Here is a 20,691-nt window from a genome sequence, read left to right as displayed (position 1 = left end):
AATATGCAAAAGGGCCACTTAAGCTCATTAAGAGCCGATATGCTCATGTTTGTTGTAAATGTAAAGATTCATAAATTTAAACCAAAAAAAAAAAAAAAATCGCCCCGTTAGTTTCGAGACTCGCATAAGCGCCATATGGATATATTTTGGTACGATTTTCAATTCAGTTAAACTCAATTCTCTTGTAGCCATTCTTAGTTTTGACACAATCCAATCGATCACACGCCGAAATCAATCCGAATTTCAATCTTGATCCGTGAGCGTTGTAATTTATTATGTGAAACATCCAAATGAATCTATGTAATAGTTTTACAACGAATCGATTATGAAGTCGGTTTATTTCAATAGAAAATATCTATTTTCGAATATGTATCGCGAACAAAATGTAAATTTTCCATCACGATTCGAAAAACAAAACATATATATAAAGAAAAAGTATACACAACAAACGAAAATGAAAACATGATCGCTTTGGATGATGCGAAAAGCAAATTATTACAAAAGCAATCAACTTAACGAATGTTAATTTATTCAAATTATAAAGTTTACCCTTTTCGATGGCGAGAGAGCTGGTTCAAGAGAATTTCGAAATTAATTTAATACTTCACATTTTCAATGAGTTTCCAGATTTTTCATGTGTCCAAACAGTACATTTCATTGTGTCCAATTCCAATTGCAGTTCAGTCTTTGTAATAATTGCCAACATGTTTTCGATCAATTTTATTTAAACATTGAGGAAAAAAGAACTGCCGACTTTTCTTTTAAAATCAAAAGAAACAAAAAAAACATATTGCAATTCAATGAAGACAACAAACAAATGACAAACCCAATACTATTTGACCTTTATATATTGAAATAGGGCTTTGAATTTTAAGTTTCTTTATTTTATCTTATCCGTGAAATAAGTTTGACAACGACACATATTTAGATAAAGACACAACAAGTGAAAATGTCGCAAAACAAATTGCCAATCTCTGGACATTTTCTATTCAAACTGTTAAAAAACGGTGAGCTTGCAATAAATATTGTTGTAGTCTCTAATCGGAAGACTGAATATAAAAAAAATGTCTATTGTAATGTGTTAGTCTTTTGTTGTCACACTAGTTTCATGCATCTTAACCATTGAATGTCAAATAAAATCGAAAAATCCGTTATATCAACTGCCTCTTTTTTTCTGTTCCGTCCTCAAGCACAATGGATGCAACAGAAAACTTTTACTGCTACTAGGTCTTTTTTCTCGCTTTGAAACATTGAAAGATTTCTTTATAGTTTCCCCTTTTTATGTCGCTACTACAAAGTGAAAACAAGCAAACAAAAACATTGCATAATTTTCTGCTTCGCAATTGACAATAAGACTGAATGAAGTTGAAAATTCTATTCATAATTTTGCAGTTTTTCCGTTAGTTTTTGACTGTTAAATGAAGAAAACGAACACATATTTACGCGACAGAAAAAAATTTGTAATTTAGTGTAGTAGACATTTTTTTTGACATTGATTAAATAAATTAAATCATTGATCGAAATACACACACAACAAATCAATATAAGTGGAAAATGTTTTGTTCAATATATTTTTCACGCACGCATTCAAGTGAAGCAACCAAAATAAAAACGTATTAGAAAATTCAATAAAAACAACCAACACATGGAAGAATTATGAAACTTTGGTGGCTAGTAATATTCAATCCTACATTGGCATATCAAAATTATGTCATTTTTGGCACGACAGTTCTATTTCCATAATTGAACGTCAAACCAAGGTATGAAATGATAAAAGAAACCCGTTTTTAGGTTAAATTTCGAATAATAAATCGTTTCCTATTTGACCGAATTGCAATTGATTAGATTTTCTCTATGAATTGAAATGTTAATTGAAACTGTCAACTATCAAATTGCATATATAAAATGCCATGAGCAATTCCATATTTGTTTTTCAGTGTTCGAATACCGAAAATAATATATCAAAAAGCATTTGATATGCGACAAATTGTCTCTTCGAGGCAAACCGTCGTGCAATTTGAAAAATTATTAATTCGATTTTCCTTCGGTGAATCACCGCTCAAACATTTAAGTAATCGTTTGGGCTTTTTTTTTGCTTGGTTTTCATTTCCATCTTTGGAATCGGAATAATATTCCTTCAGAGCCGATGGTTTATTAGTCGAATTTAAGATGTGCGTGCGTGTCTTTCGGTTGAAATCAAAAATATTCATTTGCGTCCGGATTTCTTGTTTCTCCATCAACTGAACGTAACGGTATATATTTTTACAATAAAATGCCAACTAACCAAACAGTTTTTGATTGATTTTTATTTACGTTGAATGTTCAAAATGTGTACTGAAAATGCAGTTTCCTTATTGCGCTATCCATCATAACTTGGATATATATCTCAAATCGAGAAAGAGAATAATTCTGATTTAATGCCTATTGTAAAACTATCTAATTTTTTTCGATGATTCCCAGTGCAATAAAAACATTCATATTTTTATTTTATTATTTGGTTTTAACAATGAATTTATATTGTCGGCGCTCTCGAATGGAGTCTCTGCTAAAATGCAATTCAGATAAGTGAATCTATCTTTTAACATAACGAATTCTCTGTTATTCAACTCGTTATGCAATCAAATACATTCAACAAGACAATAACAATAAAAATGACTTCGGCACAAATCACACAAACACACCACAACAAAAAAAAAACCAAAGACCGAAATGTCAATCTTATTGATGCAGATCTTTTCTTGCAATTGCAATTGCATTTATTTTTGATTGATGGACTAGTATAAAATATACTTTGTTTTAAACATTGAAAGATGAAGAAAACCAAATTGTCCATTTTATATCAATCGAAACGAATGATATCGTCAGATGACGTTGATACGTCTAGCAACTCTGAGAGAATCGCATAACGAAGTAGTAGACAGACAGAAAGATGAAGGGAAATGAATGTGATCGCTCATCGATTGAACTCAAAACGAAGTAAAAAAACGAAAATATTTGATAAACCATCGCTGGTCGATGATAAAAAAATGAATTTATTTAATTAATAGCAAATCAATTCAATCAATTTGATGCGATTAAAATTTTGAGTCTCTGATGTGTAAAACAGTTCGTATCGTTTAAATTCAATAAGAGTAATATTGCGTATGCAATCAAATGAGAACCACTAATGTTCTTAACAATTTTCAATGTTAATTCGAGTGTTATAAATTACAACATTGACCCGCTCCAAAAATAGACGTTGATTTCAAATAAAAATGGCGCAATATTCAGTTGCCGCACACACACAAACACGCACATCTATATAAAACAAACTTTCTATTGAACTGCTTGCCGCTTGGAACTCACAAGAGAAATTATCGCGGGCGAAATTTCAATATTGATTAAATGAAATTTTATCGCTTTATTGAAATCGCGCATATATTATCATTGACGTCTCATTTACAACGGTTCATTCGATCGCACACATTTTACTACGAAAATGACGACGAGATGAAATCCAGAATGAAACAAACACGGCGAACGAGGTACAAAAAAAAAGACACACACAAAGCACAACGAAATGATAGTGCGATTCAAAAGTCGGTTCAATTTATAATGCCATTGGAAAACTAATTGATGCATCTAATTAGTTTTTCTTTGATGATTAAATCAGAGAGGAAAAAAGAACTCGAACCGTTTGCTGAATGAAAAAGACATCGAATCAAATGAAGAAAATGGCGCATTTTGCAAACGATGGTGCCGCATGGTGAAGAGAGTTCACGGTTAAATGGTTCATGATTGAGAGAATAAAATAACCCTACTGACAAAACCATACATCAAATACATTGGAATGAAATTCCGCCAACTCAATTGGAATTCCGAGTAATTTTCAAATTAAAAAGTCAAGAGTTTGCTGTATTTGTTCACAGCTCAAAGTTGTGGCGAACAATTTGAAATTATTTCCGATCATTTTTTGCGGAAATTAAATCTTCTTTCTCATACTAAACTATAGCCATTAATAAATTCACAACTTTTTGAAAAAAATTACCAAAAATGGTGAAAAAAAAATTGTCAGAAGGGAAGCATCGAGAAAACAATTGAGTGTAAGAAGAAAAAGCCTATAATATAACATGTGAGCGCCCAGCTCAAATTACCATTGTATATATTCAATTCGTGTTACAAAATGTGTCGTATGTGATGCTAATACAATCAAATCGGCAATTTGATTATCGGTTTGTTTATATTCAGGCATTGAATTCAGTCTCATTCTCATTGTGACTCTCTATATCCGTTGGCTTTGATGCTATTTCAAATTTATGCGTCTAATTAATTAAATTAACATATTCTTTTGTCGATTGAAATGCGGTTTAAAGAGGATTTTTATCGTTCTTGAGTGTGTGTGTTTGTGTTTATTTGCATTTTCAATAATTGTCTGTGGATTGTCTTTTAAATGAATTCAGCTTAAGCATCAGAGAAAATGAGGATGAAGTAACTTAAAGCCGAACTACAAACGATGATTGTAATTGATAACGATAGCAACAACGGCCGATCGATAAAACCGTGCAAATGAGTTCGTGAAACATGTATGAGTAAGACGAGCATTGCATTTTAAGTATTATCGGTGCGACTGCAATGGTTATTTGCTTACTTCTTCGCCGATTTATACTTGCATCTTAGGTTTTGGGTTGTGTGTTAAATCCTCAATTTCTGTTCAGTTGCTTCAGCGCACTATATTTTTTTTTCTCTTTCGTTAAATGCGCGCTGCTTTATTGTTTCAGTAGCGATGGCTAAACAATACGGGCATGTGAAAACCAATTGCATATATAGTTATTAGAACGAGCGTCACCGAAAACACACATTTTATTATCCCAATCAAGTCAAGCAATAAAGGTCAAACACATATCGAATCGACAACAATTTATACGAAATACGACAATCAACCGTACACACAACACACAAATTACATATTTACAATGCAAAACTTTCTCGCCGTGTGCGATTACACGGTGAAAACTTTAACTCTCCAAGTGTCAACTTGAAACTCTTATAACTAAATATAAGAGAGCTGAAACATACATGCTATTGTATGTTTTTAACTGAAATTCAGCATTTGATTGCAATGGAACATATTTGATTGTACTAATGCCGAGAGATCAAACAGCAGCACAGACAATTGGCACCAAATAAAAACATTGTAATATTGACACTTGGCAAAATATGATGCTAATTTGTTAATAATGAAATATTGAGGTGGAAAAAAGAACATTTGTTCAGTTTGCACGCTGTTTGATAATCTCAAAAATTCAAAACCAAAATGACAGAAAATAAAACCTTGTTTTATGGCATGACATATCAAATTCTATACGAAAAATTAATCGCTACCCAAATATTATGCCAATTTCATTTATTTATAACGTATTAAGCTTAAATATAATACTCTTTGAAGTCTCTCTCGGTGTCGTTTCCCTATCTCTCTCTCTCTATCTCTCTTTGTGTTCTTTCTTTTGTTTTCGGTTTTGCTTAATATATGTATATCATTCACGCCGCATTAGAGTTCACAATTGGAGTTTTTCCGTTTCGGAATTTCTCACCTTTTCGATTCAATGGGAATGCGCGCATGCGAAAAAAAAGTAGAAGCAGATTTTCGATATTTAGAGCTGTCGTCGAGCAATGGAATTAATGTGCTTTATCTGTTATTCTCAAATATTGCGTCGATCATTCCATTTATATGTTCAACTATGTTGTTTGTGTGTGTGTGTGTTGTGTTTGTGTATGTTTATAAAAAGTAAAAACTAAAATGCTATTTGTGAGCTGTGAACACACCGAATCTCCCAAATACCTTGACTTGGTTGTCTGATCCACTTATCTTTTCTGACAAATAAAGAATCGACCATAAATTTTCAAACACGTTCTATGTATTGCGTTGCTACCGTCATACTACTGTCGTCGCCGCCACCGCCATCACCATGGATTTCAATTCACATCTGATTTCGAATTGTGTGTGTATGGATTTTGGATTACATTCATTTTGCACAACTTATTTCCCTTTTATGCCACTGCTCTTCTTTCAAACGCTTCGCTTTTGCTCTGATTTAGCTTTTAAAAAAATGTGTTTAGTTTGGTTTTTGGTTTAGTCAGTACACGGTTTGTATGTAGAGAGTCGATGGCTGCGATGGCAACAGTGCGCGAACATTGAGAACAATGACGCAAAAAATAGACATTTAAGACATTTCGATAAATGTCATAGTATCTAAACATATGTACAAAGAAAATAGACTAAAATTTAAATGGCAATGCGGATTGAGTGAGGTAGAGAGAGAGAGAGACGTTGAGATTGATGGTCATCAATGGCGTTTTCAGAACATCTGATTTAAATAAATGCATATATAAAATTGAGGGGAAATGAAATTGATTTCATTCGCAGAAAGTAACACTTTCACATTAGATGACTGGAAGCGTTTTGCAAAAATCAAATCAAATGTTTGTGCGCGTGTGCGCGCGTTCTTGTGTTTGTGTGAAAATCTAAAATAGCAACAAGCAAAAAAAAGTGCTTCTTTCTACTTAGTTTTGTTACACACACTCAACACGTAGACTGTAGAGCCAATTTTTATTCTATGACGCTAGCATTATATTCATGTTTGTGCATGCACTATGTGCGAAACTCATGAAATGCTTCTTGTTTGGGTCGACTCGGTCGGTATACGGGCCAGAAAGATAAAGATTGAATTTGTGTATGCCGCGCGCACTTACACATTTACACAGTCACATGCTACCAAACTGGTTTCGTTGATTTAAACAAAGAGCTAGGAAAAAGTGTGCTCATACATGTATCGAACTGCAGTCAAAATATATAAAATGGGGAAGAGTGAGAGAGGAAGCGAGAGAGAAAGAGAAAAAGAGAAAAAAAAAGAATTAGCCAAAGTAACAACATCGATAGATACGCAACGACAATAGCCACGGCACCGGCATTGGTGACGCCATCGAAATGGTATATTCCGCGATTTCAAACGAACAAACATAAGTTGAAGAAAATAGCATCTCAAAATAGACGAATGAAACTAAAGACACGCTCGCGCGCATACACGTACAAGAAGACTCAGCACGGCTCGATTTGCAAACAAAAAACACTTTCGGAAAACATGACATTTGATTCAAAACTAAATCTAACCGAAGCAAATTGAAGATTTCTTCGTTCTGCTTCTCTTTTTTTTCTCTCCATCTCTTTTACAAATAAGAAATTGTTTTGATCTGTTGAGCGAGTAGATTTCAATCTAAAGTTTTATTATTTATTTGAAATAAACAATAAATGCCTATTGCAAAGAATGATCGTTGTTTATTTGAAATGAAATGTATACAAAGCGCACAGGCCACCCTCTGACAGACTCAAATATTGTGCCATTCATTAAGAAGCAGTTCCAATTTCAGTTTGGATTATGAACACAATCAACAGGTGTGCGTAGTCGCACTCCAAATTACACAACATGCAAAATGGTATCCTTAAGTAAACAAAGCCATCATAGAACATTTTGAGATCAATATTAAATTTCTTTCTAGTTTTGCAACTCAATAAAAACATTCGATTTAAAAAATAGTTCTATTAATTACATGATTGCTTTTTGGCCATTTCACGTTAATTGGTTATTGTTTTCAGATTGGCATTGGATAAATATTGTTGCGCGCGTGTGTGTGTGTTTCGATCAAATTTTTGGTGTAGACTTGGGAGGTTTCATTGTATTTTTGTTCTCAATTCGATTCAAAGCGAATTTATTTATTTTCTACGAGAAGCTTAAAGAATCGAATAGTGATGGATAAATGTGTCGAAGAGCGAATATATGCGAAGAGAAGAAAATAGACTTCAATATCCAGTTGCATGCTTACGTTTCCACCTACGGGCAATTTTTTTATCCTTTTTTTTTTTCTTTCAATGATAGAACATGTACATCTAGATTCCGCGGCATCGACGTCCTCTTCGTCGTTGTCTCTGTCCACTTTTGTACCATCGTTTACGCGATTTTACAGTGAGTATCGGCCCTGAATTCGAGCCCTCGTTTATTCCAATTGTATGTTCTCGTCCTCTCTCTTTCAGTTGATTGTGTTACTTCCATATTATGGATGTTGCATGTGTCTTATACGCATACAATGGAAAATAGAAGCGCGCAAGCAAGTGTATGCGTGTGTGTGTGTGTGTGTGTTTGAGAGGAAGAGCGGTCAAAAGACGGAATCTCTGTGCATAAATGCACGCATCGTACGTTCTTTTGATGAGTATTCGCAACGGATTGTTCGTTTTTTCCTTCCAATTAACAACGCATTTGAATCACCATCAATTTCAAGAAATAAAAGACCTAAATGTACTATTTATGAGGCGGTAAGTGATGAACCGAAAAGATAGGATATTACTTTCGCTTTGCGAACACAACAATTCATATCTGGAAGAATGTGTGAAGCCATCAGAATTTCAATTTAAAATCGAGTTCTAAAATAATTCCACTAGAGCTTAACGGAAAATAGAAGAGAGAGAGAGAGATAGAGAGAGAGAGAGAGAAATGGCATAAATAGATGCATTCAAAGTATCAAATGAATGGTACATTTAAACATACACCGATATAGAGAGACATTCGAAATGGAATCACGAGGATGTACACACACACCTATTTAATTTTATTCATGAACACTTTCGTGTGCATCATTTATTTGCAGCACACAAAATACGATCGAATTTAGAGATTTAATATAATTTAGATTGTGAGTGGAGAAAAAAGAGCTCAAACACACATACACCATTTTTAGTAGCTGCAAAACAATGTCACGTACATTTGTACGTGATATGATTCGTGGCCTTAAATGTGATAAAATGTTGGAGAAGGTCATGTCGTGAAACTTCACATCAAGATTGCTATTGACATAAAAAAAATGTGCTGCGAACGAGAATGACGCGATTTTACGAAATGGTATATAATGGTGTATGCATTGCCGCATTGGAAATGTCTGAATTTGAAATCAATTCAAAGCCGCAAACATGCATAATTTTGTGTGAATCTGGAAAAATATCCTATTATTATATATGGATTTAATTGTATGTGCATTGTTCAACGCGAAATCAGTTCAAAAATGGTAAATATAATCGCCACTTAATCGATTTATTATTAACTATAGGCTATTAAGGCCATTGTGTGTGTGTGTGTGTGTGCGTCTATGCGGAGTTGTGTAGGATATATATTTAGCCATTATTTTATTTGTAATGAATATCTCGCAAACAATGGCCTGTTGGTACCATACAATAGTAAATAAAAAAACTAGAAACCTGACTTAGGACAAGCGAGTGAGAGAGAGAGAGAGAGAAGAGATGATAAAAATTTATCGGGTCTGTGTGGTTGGCAATTTATAATAATCAATTGTTGACTGGCGTCAATTTGTGTGTATCTTCGATTTTTTTTCACTTTTTTGTTTTTTTTTTTCTCTCGCTCTTTCTATCTTTTCATTCGAATATTATTTATAATTTTTCTTAATACATGTGCTTATCTAGTGAATGTTAATGCAAAAATACAAACATAAGCGCGAATATAAGATGAACATGCCCAATGAAAATGTGCTGGCGAGCAAGTGAGCGAGAGAATGATAGATAAAAGTGGGATGGCAAAAAGATTGAGAGGACGCTGATATAACACAAATGAAATAGCATACGATTCTATTGTATGTGGACAAGTCTTGAGTTACCATTTAATTTTATAAGCTGGTAAGTATAGTGCATTCTACAAAATCATTACTTGCTTTTCATTTATATTTAGCTCAATATATCGATGTAATTAACACAACTGGGAAAGTATAAGAACAACAAAAAGTAAACGAAATAAAATAAAAATTGTAAATAAAATCGACACAAACAACACGATTGAAACAGGGCATCATACGGTGCGAATTACAAAAAAAAAAACAAACATCAACATCGAACAGATAAATAAAAAGAGGCGACCATGTACTCGTATTATACATATGTTTGCAATTCAGAAATGTTAATGTGATGACAAGTGATAATATTTACCTGAAGCCGAAATATGCGAAGTATTTGTTGCATGACTTGATGAAGATATGTCGCTCATTGAACCCAACCATTTTAGTGTTTCCGTCGATGATAAACTGTCCGAGCATTGCACAAAAGCTGCATCATTATCGGTTGCTATGTTTGTTGTGGAGGCGTACGATTGCAAATCGGACTGCGACCAATGTTGCGACGATGATCTTGACAATAATTCACTTTCTTGACGCAGTCTACGGTGTGGTCAATTGAATTTTTCAGTCCGAATGCGACAGATTTGAAACAAATCGAATAATATGTGTTATTTTTTTCGCCGACGCCAACGCAATCATATGCCATATGCACATATACAATCAAAATCACAATCAGAATCGGTGCATCAATGGACCATAATAGCCATAATAGTTGAAAGGCAAATGTGCGAGCGAACAAGCAAATCCAGCAAACAAAAGATATGTTGGGATGATGTTGTGATCGTCATTTACACAAGGGCAAATTCCATTCCATTCATCGTTCCGTTGAAAGAATTACACGATTATTCAATTGAGTTCCGATGTGCACGTTCAACGTGTATATTTATACGTCGAAACAATTGTTACCGCAGGAGATTTAAGGCAGGAGAGTAGAGATGAAGAAGAAAAATTACATGAAAAAGAACAAATTAAAACAGTTTATTTAAATATATAGACAAATGGAAAAAAAAAATCTTTATCTTAAGGTGCTGTTATGTTGTTATTCATGAAAGACACAAATCTGTTCAACTCCAAATATTTGCAAAGCGAAATCAGGACTTTCTTCCGTTTATTTTCTTTCGTTCCGTAACGCGTCTGCAAATGTTATGTTTTCTTTTTTCTTTGAATTAAATGAGTATAAAAAAAATCGACGACTTTTGATATCAAAACGTAACTAAAATACACACAAGTGAAACAAAAGCTGTAAATTATTGGTTTTTGCGAGAAAGAGAGAACCACAGCAACAACAACAACCACAACAACAACAAAACATCAAGAATACTGAGCCAAAGCTCAAGAGAGACTAGCGAGTTAAAAATAAATATACAATTCCATTGAGTTCGACTCGTTTCGAAATGTCGATCAAATGTATTTTAAATTGAATATTGTTGTTCTGGAATAAATTGCTTGAAAAGAACATAGAAATCGGCAAAAACTTAAGAGCAGGCACATCTCTTGTGTACGCGAAATATATGACCATGTAAAGCGTACACACGAAGCACTATCACATATCTTGCGAAAGTCCAGCCAGTTTAATTTGTCCGGCCGTTTATTTCTTCCTTCTTTAGTTTTTTTTTTTTGCCAACCTCTCTCGCTTTGATTTCATTTCATGTCGAAAGAGAAGATGCACACAAAAATGTATATATTACAAGCGCGTTTTATAGCGTTGCCCACGTTCGAGCTCAGACTAGCCGATAATAAATAAGCATGTTTCAAAGTGTACTGGTTATTTTTGTTGTTGTTGCTGCTAGTTTTTTTTGCCATCATTTTTGCTTTTGTTTGGGCGACTTTGGCTATATTGCGGGCGCATGCGCGTATGCTTATATGACATCAAAACAATGGCAAGAACTCAATAAATTAAAAGCGCTCAGCAAAAAATTTCACTTAACTTCACCTGAATGCACATTGCACGTATTCGCACATCTTAGAGACAATTATTTACACACATTTTTAGATAATTTCGTACACAGTGTGAACGAATGCGTTGGCCCACAATTTTATTTTTTTCTTGTTTTTGTTTTGCAACTCAAAATTATTGGGAATTGGAAATGAAAGTTGATTTTTCATAGATGACCCTTTTATATTTGTGCCTAATTTTATGAGAAAATAGTAAATGTCGGAGCGAAACTCATCGGAAAATAGTATAATAGCTAATTTCGAACGTGATCAAAAGTGATTATTTTCTCTTAATTATTGTGGTTCAATATTTACCAGCGATATTTGTCTGAAATGCCACAACACCAATGGTTGCCAATGAATCATTTGAGTGAATGTTTGTAAATGTGCAGCGTTGAATGACATACATACGCTCATCGTTTGAATCAAATAAGCTATTTCGCATTGATCATGATTATTGGCGAGATATTTGTCGGATTCAAACGAAAAAGGTTGCGGTAATTTATTTTGTTTTTCATCGTCGCCATCGATGCCGATTGAATGTAACGATTGAAATGAGAAAAATAACAAGCAATTGCATTGCTTTAAATTAAGTGACAACTATCATATCACAATACTAATCAATTGTGGATGAAATCTGTTATATAATGTTCTAATGCTCACAAATAACTTGACACTGACAATGTGCGCAAGTTGCGCACACATTTCAGTTCGCCATTCTATGTGGCACGCAAATAATAATTATAAACCATCCCATAGCATTGATGAAGAAAAGACGAACAAGCAATCGAGATCGTTTGGTCGTTGTTGTTTTTTTTTTTGTCGACATTGTTGTCGTTGTTGTTGTAGTTGGTCTTAAGTCATCTTACATTTTGCCGACAATTTTCCAAGAAATTTGCGAAACGACTTGTTGTAATTACGGTTTCATTGTGCAAAACTATAAGTTGGTGCGTTTATAATGTAGAAAATGCTTGGTGACATCTGACAATCCAATCCAAGGTGGCACACTCAACCAGCAGCTTGCTAGTTGTGACTTAGTACCGTACGTCAAATGCTGTAGATTGAACCTTTATTTTGGCTGAATTGTTTTTTTCTTCAGCCTCATTTAACATCTATTTCATATCGTTTTTTTTTTATCCAACGGCAATATTCCGAATTTTGATCGACATCAATCTAAAGAAAATACTTTAACAATCTTAACTGTTACGGAGTTGAGCGAATAAAAACGGACCATTTGATCTATTCTCGTTTTATTTCACTAGCATTTACATGTAACAGAACAAAGTATGTAACTTCTTATACAAATTTCGTGTGGTTTTTGCTTCACGATACTTATCAGCATAAAAAAACTCCAATTGAAATTAGTATTTGAAAATTTGTTGGGAGTTGATTTGGTTTTTTCGCTACTCAATCTCTATTTTCACCAATCTGATCATAAAATTGGGTAAAGATGTTAAAGTTTTTTTCTTCCAATTTCGAGCTTCTGATTTTGATTAGTTTGGACGTTGTTTCTGTTTAATTAGCATCCGGTTGACCGATGCCGTAATATTAGCGTTTTTTAGACTTATCTTGATTCTCGTCTTTTTTTGCTGGCAAAAGCGAAAATTAGAAAAATCATTGACCATTAATTTTATGCATTTCTATTTCTGTCCAGTTATTCGTTAATCGAATCGATCAAACATCATTCGACATGAACATGCCATTATTTGAGTGAAATATCTTGATCTATTAACCCCATCGAGAATCATATACCGTCATGGTTGTCACATGCACACTCAATCATTCGCGCACGCACATTCACTAGATTGCTAAATTACGATCTAAATAACTTAGCTGTGTCGTTTACTACTCTATTATGGAACATGGAAATCAATTGCTATAGGATTTAGATAAATTTTATTTAGAGCGATATGATAAGAAATCTTAGAGCTTATATCTCTTGAAGATTTTAACGCATAAATGAATAATTGGAATTTGTTATAGAATCTATTGTATTTCACGTTTAGTTTTTGTAATTTAACAATTTAAATTATGCGAGTCAAACTTTGCAGACGTTCTTCCAGTGAATTTGGAAGTGCCGATGGAAAAAATAACTATTAATCGTGTTTATGATCATGAAACCATCTTTTACGTGATTACTTTTAAATGATCATCACATTCATGTCTATTATTCTAGATGAGAATTGAAAGCTGCAAAACAAAATGTGATTTTTCGAATTTTCCATCGGCAGCAATTACAAGTCGCAATAATTTACCAATTATTTATATATCATTCGAAAAGCGGTTGAATGAATTTTAAAAATTCATTTATATTGTGATAACTTTCATACGAATATAAACAAATCGGTCAATGTGCATGCATCGTATACGTATTAAAGCGTAGTTCTTGCAAATGAATTGAAAACAGATAGAATTTCGTTTATTTAGTAATGAAATGGCTGTGTATTCTCTCTTGAACAGAAGCCTAACACAAAATGCAAATATGCATTAAATGCATCGCATTCTATGCTCACAATTCCAGTGCAAATAGTACATTGTCTGACCAATTTTAATGTCAGTCATAAAATGTATGCAGTGTTTGTGCAGCGCATACAAATACACGACAACTCTATGACCATTGAATAGTAAGAAGTTTGAATTGACTCGGCGTTATTCAATCGAGTTATTGTTAATCGAGTCTATGTTTACTTGCCGTGCTTGACTTCGATCAATTGCCCGTATTGATATTTATTTTTCTCTCTTTCTCTCTCTTTCCCTCTGCCTTCAGCATTCAGCAATCGTTTCAAGCGCAAATGTGTTACTAAAATGTATATTTGACAACAGAACCAACAAAAACATAACACTGTACACACAATATATGGGTCACCGGTTATACCGATGCGGACGTTTGGTACAAATCGATTAGTGCTTGTATTGCGAACGATTTCATTGTTTATTTTTCGTGTTTTATTACAGTGGAGAGAGAAAAAATAGTCTTCTGCTTATGATTCAATGATCCAGCTGATATAAATGAATTGTGCTGCATATGCAAAATGATTTCGATGATTTTCTCTTTAATTTTGTAAAAGCGTTGGCATAAAATTTACCGATATACCGAATTGACAAGTGATTTTTAATAGAATGCCAAATAATTAGATATCTTCAATTGAGTGATTTCATCTAGTCCGTTCTCATGGCAGCAAAAAACGGTACCATTTGTTACTCACATGCAATTTGGATCACCGTTAAATATATTATTGACAAGGAATTTCAAAAATTCTCTTTTCTTTTTAGCTATGCATCCTCTTGTTGATCGTTTTCTTGTTCTTGCCACACGGCTTAAATTACGACAGCTTATAGAGAGAATCAAATAGCCGGCAGCATTTTTCATTCATGTATAATGCTGAAAATGGTGAAGTGTGTGTGTGTTTATTCTCTTTTGTGCACGCGGGGATATCCAAGTGCACTTTCAATACAACAAGAAACCTTTATTTATCGCCAAAGTAAAATGCAAAAAAAAAATTTCGTCTTGCATTTGAAACAAATACACTATGCAGACAACCAAGAATATATGTGTCAACGGGAAACACGTTTGATGGATTGAACTTGAACGGAGAGCGAAAGAAAGAGAGAAAAAGAGATATCTAAGGGCAAACTTTGTTCGTTTTATTATTATTTTTTTCGTGTTATAATGCTAAGCTAATGATTGTAAACGGCATTTTTTTTTTTTTGCAATTGGATTAAGTACTTGGGCGTATCATTTATTTATACGATGGCATTTTTTTAGAGTATTAAGAATTCTATCACTGTGTATCTTTTGAAATTTCAACCGGACATTTTAAGTTCAATGCAACAAATGAATTCTTGGAAAAGCCGCTATAACATCAATCACTGATCTGTAATGTTTTCGTCTTATCTTGGTGTCATCAGTAAAATGGATGATTGCAATAAAATTGATAAAATTTCAATTTGATCAATCTATTGTATTTACATCATTTTAATAGGGAAAGAAATGTTGCCATCAGTCGTCACATCAAGCAAACCGAATTTTGACATAACTTATGAACAGTATTTTGCAATTGAATTGCTTTCATTTCATCTTTAATAAATAATAACTAAGACCGAAAAAATACACAAAAACACTAACAAAAATAAGCGCATTCATGATTTCAATTCCATAAACAAGACAGACAATTGGTACCATTTCTCATTGTTTTGTGTGTGTGTGTGTGTGTTTTTTCACTTCGTGAGCATACTTTTTTACGCCGATTTCAGCATTTTGCTTGTGCTTATATTTCGATTTTCTGTTTTCAGTTCGTTAATTCAATCAAATCACGATTTTATACAAAACCAAAAATTATACGAAATGATTCAGAATCGCACGCGGATTTAAATCGCATCAAATCATGATTTTCTTTTCTTACCCTCCGCTCGATTCTTCGATCGATCATTGCAAATTGATCAAGATAGTCTTATTTGATCTTGTATTATAACCAAATATAAAATGGGATGAAAGGAGGACATTATTACTTATGTAAAATAAATCAAGAAACGAATATCAATTGCGACTTGGGTAACAAATCGAGCCACCGAATATGTATATCATAAGTAACCATATACACATATGACAAAAAAAAGTGAATCAAAGGAATTTCATTTTTTTGAACATATTTATTGAGAAAGAGTTCGCGCAAAAAAGAGTGAGAGAAAAGGTTATACATTCATAAATTATTATGAAAGACATAAATTATTATTATTATTTTCGTAAAAATTTGAAAATAAAATCCATTGAATGCAATGAGTAAAGGAAAGTTTTCAACATGCAAATCGAGAATGGGCTAGCCCATTTGGTGCGCCGATGCGCCATACCACTTCAAATGCAAATCTATTATATCCTATAATAACTATTTTAGAAAATCGTTACCGTCGAATCTTTGGTTCGATCATCATTTTCTGTGCGGTTACGATATTTCGCAGTGCAATGTTTTACGTTTACTATTATTATTATTGTTGTATGCAGAAAATGACGCGACTCAATAAAAAAATAGTAAACAATTCAGTAAATATTCATAAAAAAGGAATACATTGTATGACATTGAGACGTTTTTATTTTTATTTAAAAGTTATGAAACGCGAACTAACTATTTATTCTAATCTCGAACAAAAATCAATCGTCTAATGGAAATTTTGCAATTTCATTTCTTCTTTTTCATATTCCATTCAATAAAAGTGTGAATAAATTGCACATATAATTGTGAATTGATTGCCAAGCAGTGAAAGAATATTGCCGAAACGATCGAATGAATGTGAAATGAAGTGAGAGAATATCATCGGGATGAAAAACGGGTTAAAATTTCTGGGTCATAAGAACTCACACAGTATCTATTACACCAGCAACAACAACAGAAGAAGAAGAAGAAGAAATAATAATAATATGTACGAATATGAAGTCTTACAGTGAGAGACGCCATATCGCAAGACATTCGTCGACAAAAGAAAGATTTCTTGAGGAAATCATCGGCGAAAGAGCATATATACGAAAATTAGAATTCAATTGTTGGAATGGTGCACTCAACGTGCACTCTATGGGCTGATTTGAAATTACCATTCCATTAGACGTAGGTTCTGTTGTCGTGGCTTTTTTTTCGTTAGTTCTTTCTATTTATTTTTTTTTTCTCGGCCAAGCGCTGAAGCTCTTTTGGCGTTTCACCCATGGCAGTTTCATTCTTGTGCTGCATCAGCATATTGCATGTTTTAAGATGCCGTAATAAATAATAATGAGGTGATATGCAGTTGGTGAGTTGGGAAAACTAACCAACCCAATCATTCATGATGTTTTCATACTTTTTCTCTCTGTATATACACTGTGCAGACTACAAATATTGCACGAAACAATGAACCGAGAACGAGATGAGCTTATGGAACAATAGAGATTGCAACTGTGATGTACACGAAATAATTCTTCGAAGAATCTCTCTCCCTCTCCTCTCTCTCTCTCTCTGATGAATTCAAATTGGGTCAGTATAATTTCTTTCGCTGATATTCGTCGTCTTTGCATGTTTGATGAACTTTTTTTTCCGAAGTGAAAGAGAGAGAAAGACTTGCAGTACAAGTATGACGAAGTGAAGTGCAATGTGATATTGTATCGTTTCTTCTTCAGTTGTTAGGTTGGTTGAATTGTTTTTGTTATTATTCAGGGTCGATTGACTATGCTATTATGAATATTGTTGTGATGCAGTTGCTGTATTCTTTTTTGTGTTTTTGTTTTTCGAACTTAATAATAAATAATTGTACGTATGATTTAAATTGGTCTCTCTCTCCTGTCTGTTTGTTTCGCTTGTGTTATTTTATGTTTTGTTTTATGATTTTCTTATGGTTTTGGCATAGTTTTAGACATTATATGCATGTATATTTTGATGTTTTGCCACCAATATTGGCAATGCGTCTATAGTTACGATACTCACCGATCGAGAAATGGTGTTGCTGATGTTGAATCAGTGCTTGATACGTAGCTGTGATAGCCTTCCGATTGTGCATACGATGATTGCTTCTGATGGTGAATGTATTGTAAGCGGCTATATTCCTCAAGTTCCAAAACAGCTTGAGTTAATGTACCCGGATGGCTCACCGCAATATTATCGTCCTACAAATGAGAGCAAGAGAAAAAACAACGAGAAATTATAGTCAAATTTGTTAAGTTTTACTTCTGCTTCTGTCATGTATAAATTTCGATTAATTGATTTCTTTGATTTTTGTATAAACATTTGAAGTGTGGTGGTATTGAGAGACGCTTTTTGAGACGCCTGTCTTGTTTTGTGTATACAGAGGCTACAATAGGCTTAAAAAGTATGACAACAAATTTTCATATATGGACAAAAAACATGTTAATCGCCGGCAATAAAGCCAAATCATTTGCGGTTATATTTCGAAATGTGTAATTCTAAAGAAATGCTAATCAGAACTTCTTTGGTCCATTGGCTAAAATATAAAATTCAGACGGTCACACAGTAAATCAATCACATCGTAATTAAATGTTATTGATGAAACAGACCATTTTTAGTCTCTTTTTTTTTGTCGCTCTTTTTCTTTCAATTAAAATAAATCGCGACAAACTGAACAATGTGCTCTTCAATTTATTACCTAGTCATACTGGTTTTAATAAGAATTTCATTTTATTATTATTACACTTGAAATTCAACATTTCATGGATATCTTTTGAACCAAATGAAACCAAAGCGGTAATTGATTTTCAGATATTACTTCTCATGAAACACTAGCAGAACTCCTTGCTCTGCTTTTTTTGTTGTTGCCTTTTCAATTTATGTGCCAACATGTAACCTTGTTGGCATCGTCACCGGAAAAGAGCAGAGCGAACGAGAAATGAAGAAAGTAAAAGAAAAGAGAAAGACTGTAAATAATAATTGATAACAGCATATTATATTTACACAACATAATTTAACACCATTATACACAAATACAAATGCAAACATACATGTAGATATAATTTTCGGTCAATGGCTTTATTACACGCAAGCACAATCACGTAATTTGAGAAATTTCAGTCAAATCAACAATCAACCGTGCATAAATCATGATGGTGAAGATGTGTAGAAAACTAACGAAAAATGAACGCATTTACGCAATACTAATCATCCGCATACCAACTGTCCAACGTGCGGTATGTATTGAAAGAATTATGAACAGTGCATTTTCTAAAAAAGAAAAGAAAACATGAATTGATCGTTTGACTGTGTTTAATGTTAAACAAGCGAACAAATAAATAATAGTAAAAGTGATGTTTAATCGATTTGGCATTCCTACTAAGGTTTCTAGATTTCGATCTTTCGGATTTTTCTTTTTCCATTTTTGGTACTTGCTAAATACGCTGAGAGAGTTAAAGATGTGTATGAATGATTAAAGCCACACAACAAATCATTTCTTCCAATTTTGCTTGCGTTTTACTCACTCTCTTTTCATTTTTCATTGCTATTATTTATGGTTCGATTATCGGGTTTAATTATTCATCATAACCAAAATCGGTCTTTGTGGCCTTGACTTATTTTCTTCCCTCTCTCTCTCTCTCTCTCCCTCAATCTATATCTCTTTCGTTCGCATCTCTCGCTTTTGAATGAAATGCAAAGACAATAATAATAATATGAAGTCACAAGAAATTTTGCGGGTCCATTATTCTCTCGAAGAAAGCGCTGGTATGGTATGCACTAAAGCAATAACTATTTTACATTCCACAATATGTGCGAGTGTGTGTTTCTTTTGTACGAATTAGTTAAATTGCCTTTTGTGATGTAAGACATAATGAATATGTAATTTTATCCGAATAAGAGAAAGATATCAGCGCTGGATGGTGCACTGCATGCCACATTTATTTTCATTATTTATAAATTCTCTCTGACTGAGCGAAGTCATAATGGATATAATCTATGAACTTCACTTTCAGCTCAGTGATTCTTAAAAATTTCTTTTATTACAACGATGCCATACAAAACAATTACATCGCAACAGTGACAACCCATTGAAATATTGGTGAAAATTTGTAATTTATTTTAATTTTCTTTTGCTCTTCATATAATCATCGATTTTGTTGTTGTCGGTTTTCGGAAGAAAAATTAAAATGTACGTGCCAGCAATGTAAGACATGAAGTAAGATCTCAAAATTGCTTTTTTTATTTTCAAAAAGGGGGAAGTCCGACCTTGTAACTTTATACGGAATTTTATTTAGTTTAATGTTCGACTATTAGAGAATGAGAGAGGGAACAAAATCATTAACGGAATTGAAATAAATTCAGTGATCATTTTGATTGAAATAAAAATGATTTACGAAAGACTTACATGGATTTAAAAATAAAATAATAGAATTTCAATGGAAACGAAGAAAAATAGAACCACGTAACAAGATGACAATAACACATGGAACGCATGAATGCACTATGCACGTTTATTATTCACAAGTCTTTCACACAATTCAAACAATTGAAATTATGTATGAATTACAGAATATTTCATTTCGTTGATATACGAATCAGAATGACTATTTATTTTTCATCTTCTTTTTTT

The 20,691-nt window shown here is 33.2% G+C and overlaps 1 protein-coding gene across 3 annotated transcripts in view; it reads right to left on the bottom strand.

Moving 5' to 3' along the window:
• LOC116345458 (protein Shroom) overlaps nucleotides 1-20,691 on the bottom strand; it is a 180,697-nt gene that overhangs the window by 103,398 nt on the left and 56,608 nt on the right. For all 3 annotated transcript variants that reach the window (XM_031774860.1, XM_031774861.1, XM_031774862.1), the window contains 2 exons: nucleotides 18,084-18,262; nucleotides 10,019-10,245 (listed from right to left, as the gene is read on the bottom strand). In XM_031774860.1, coding sequence (XP_031630720.1) covers nucleotides 10,019-10,245; nucleotides 18,084-18,262 — 406 coding nt within the window. The remainder of the gene's footprint in view (nucleotides 1-10,018; nucleotides 10,246-18,083; nucleotides 18,263-20,691) is intronic.

The sequence above is a fragment of the Contarinia nasturtii genome, unplaced genomic scaffold (genome assembly GCF_009176525.2).
Source record: "Contarinia nasturtii isolate CC-2019 unplaced genomic scaffold, AAFC_CNas_1.1 Cnas_scaffold_1240, whole genome shotgun sequence".
In the NCBI taxonomy this organism is placed as follows: domain Eukaryota; kingdom Metazoa; phylum Arthropoda; class Insecta; order Diptera; family Cecidomyiidae; genus Contarinia; species Contarinia nasturtii.
This window is presented reverse-complemented; position numbering and strand designations above follow the sequence as displayed.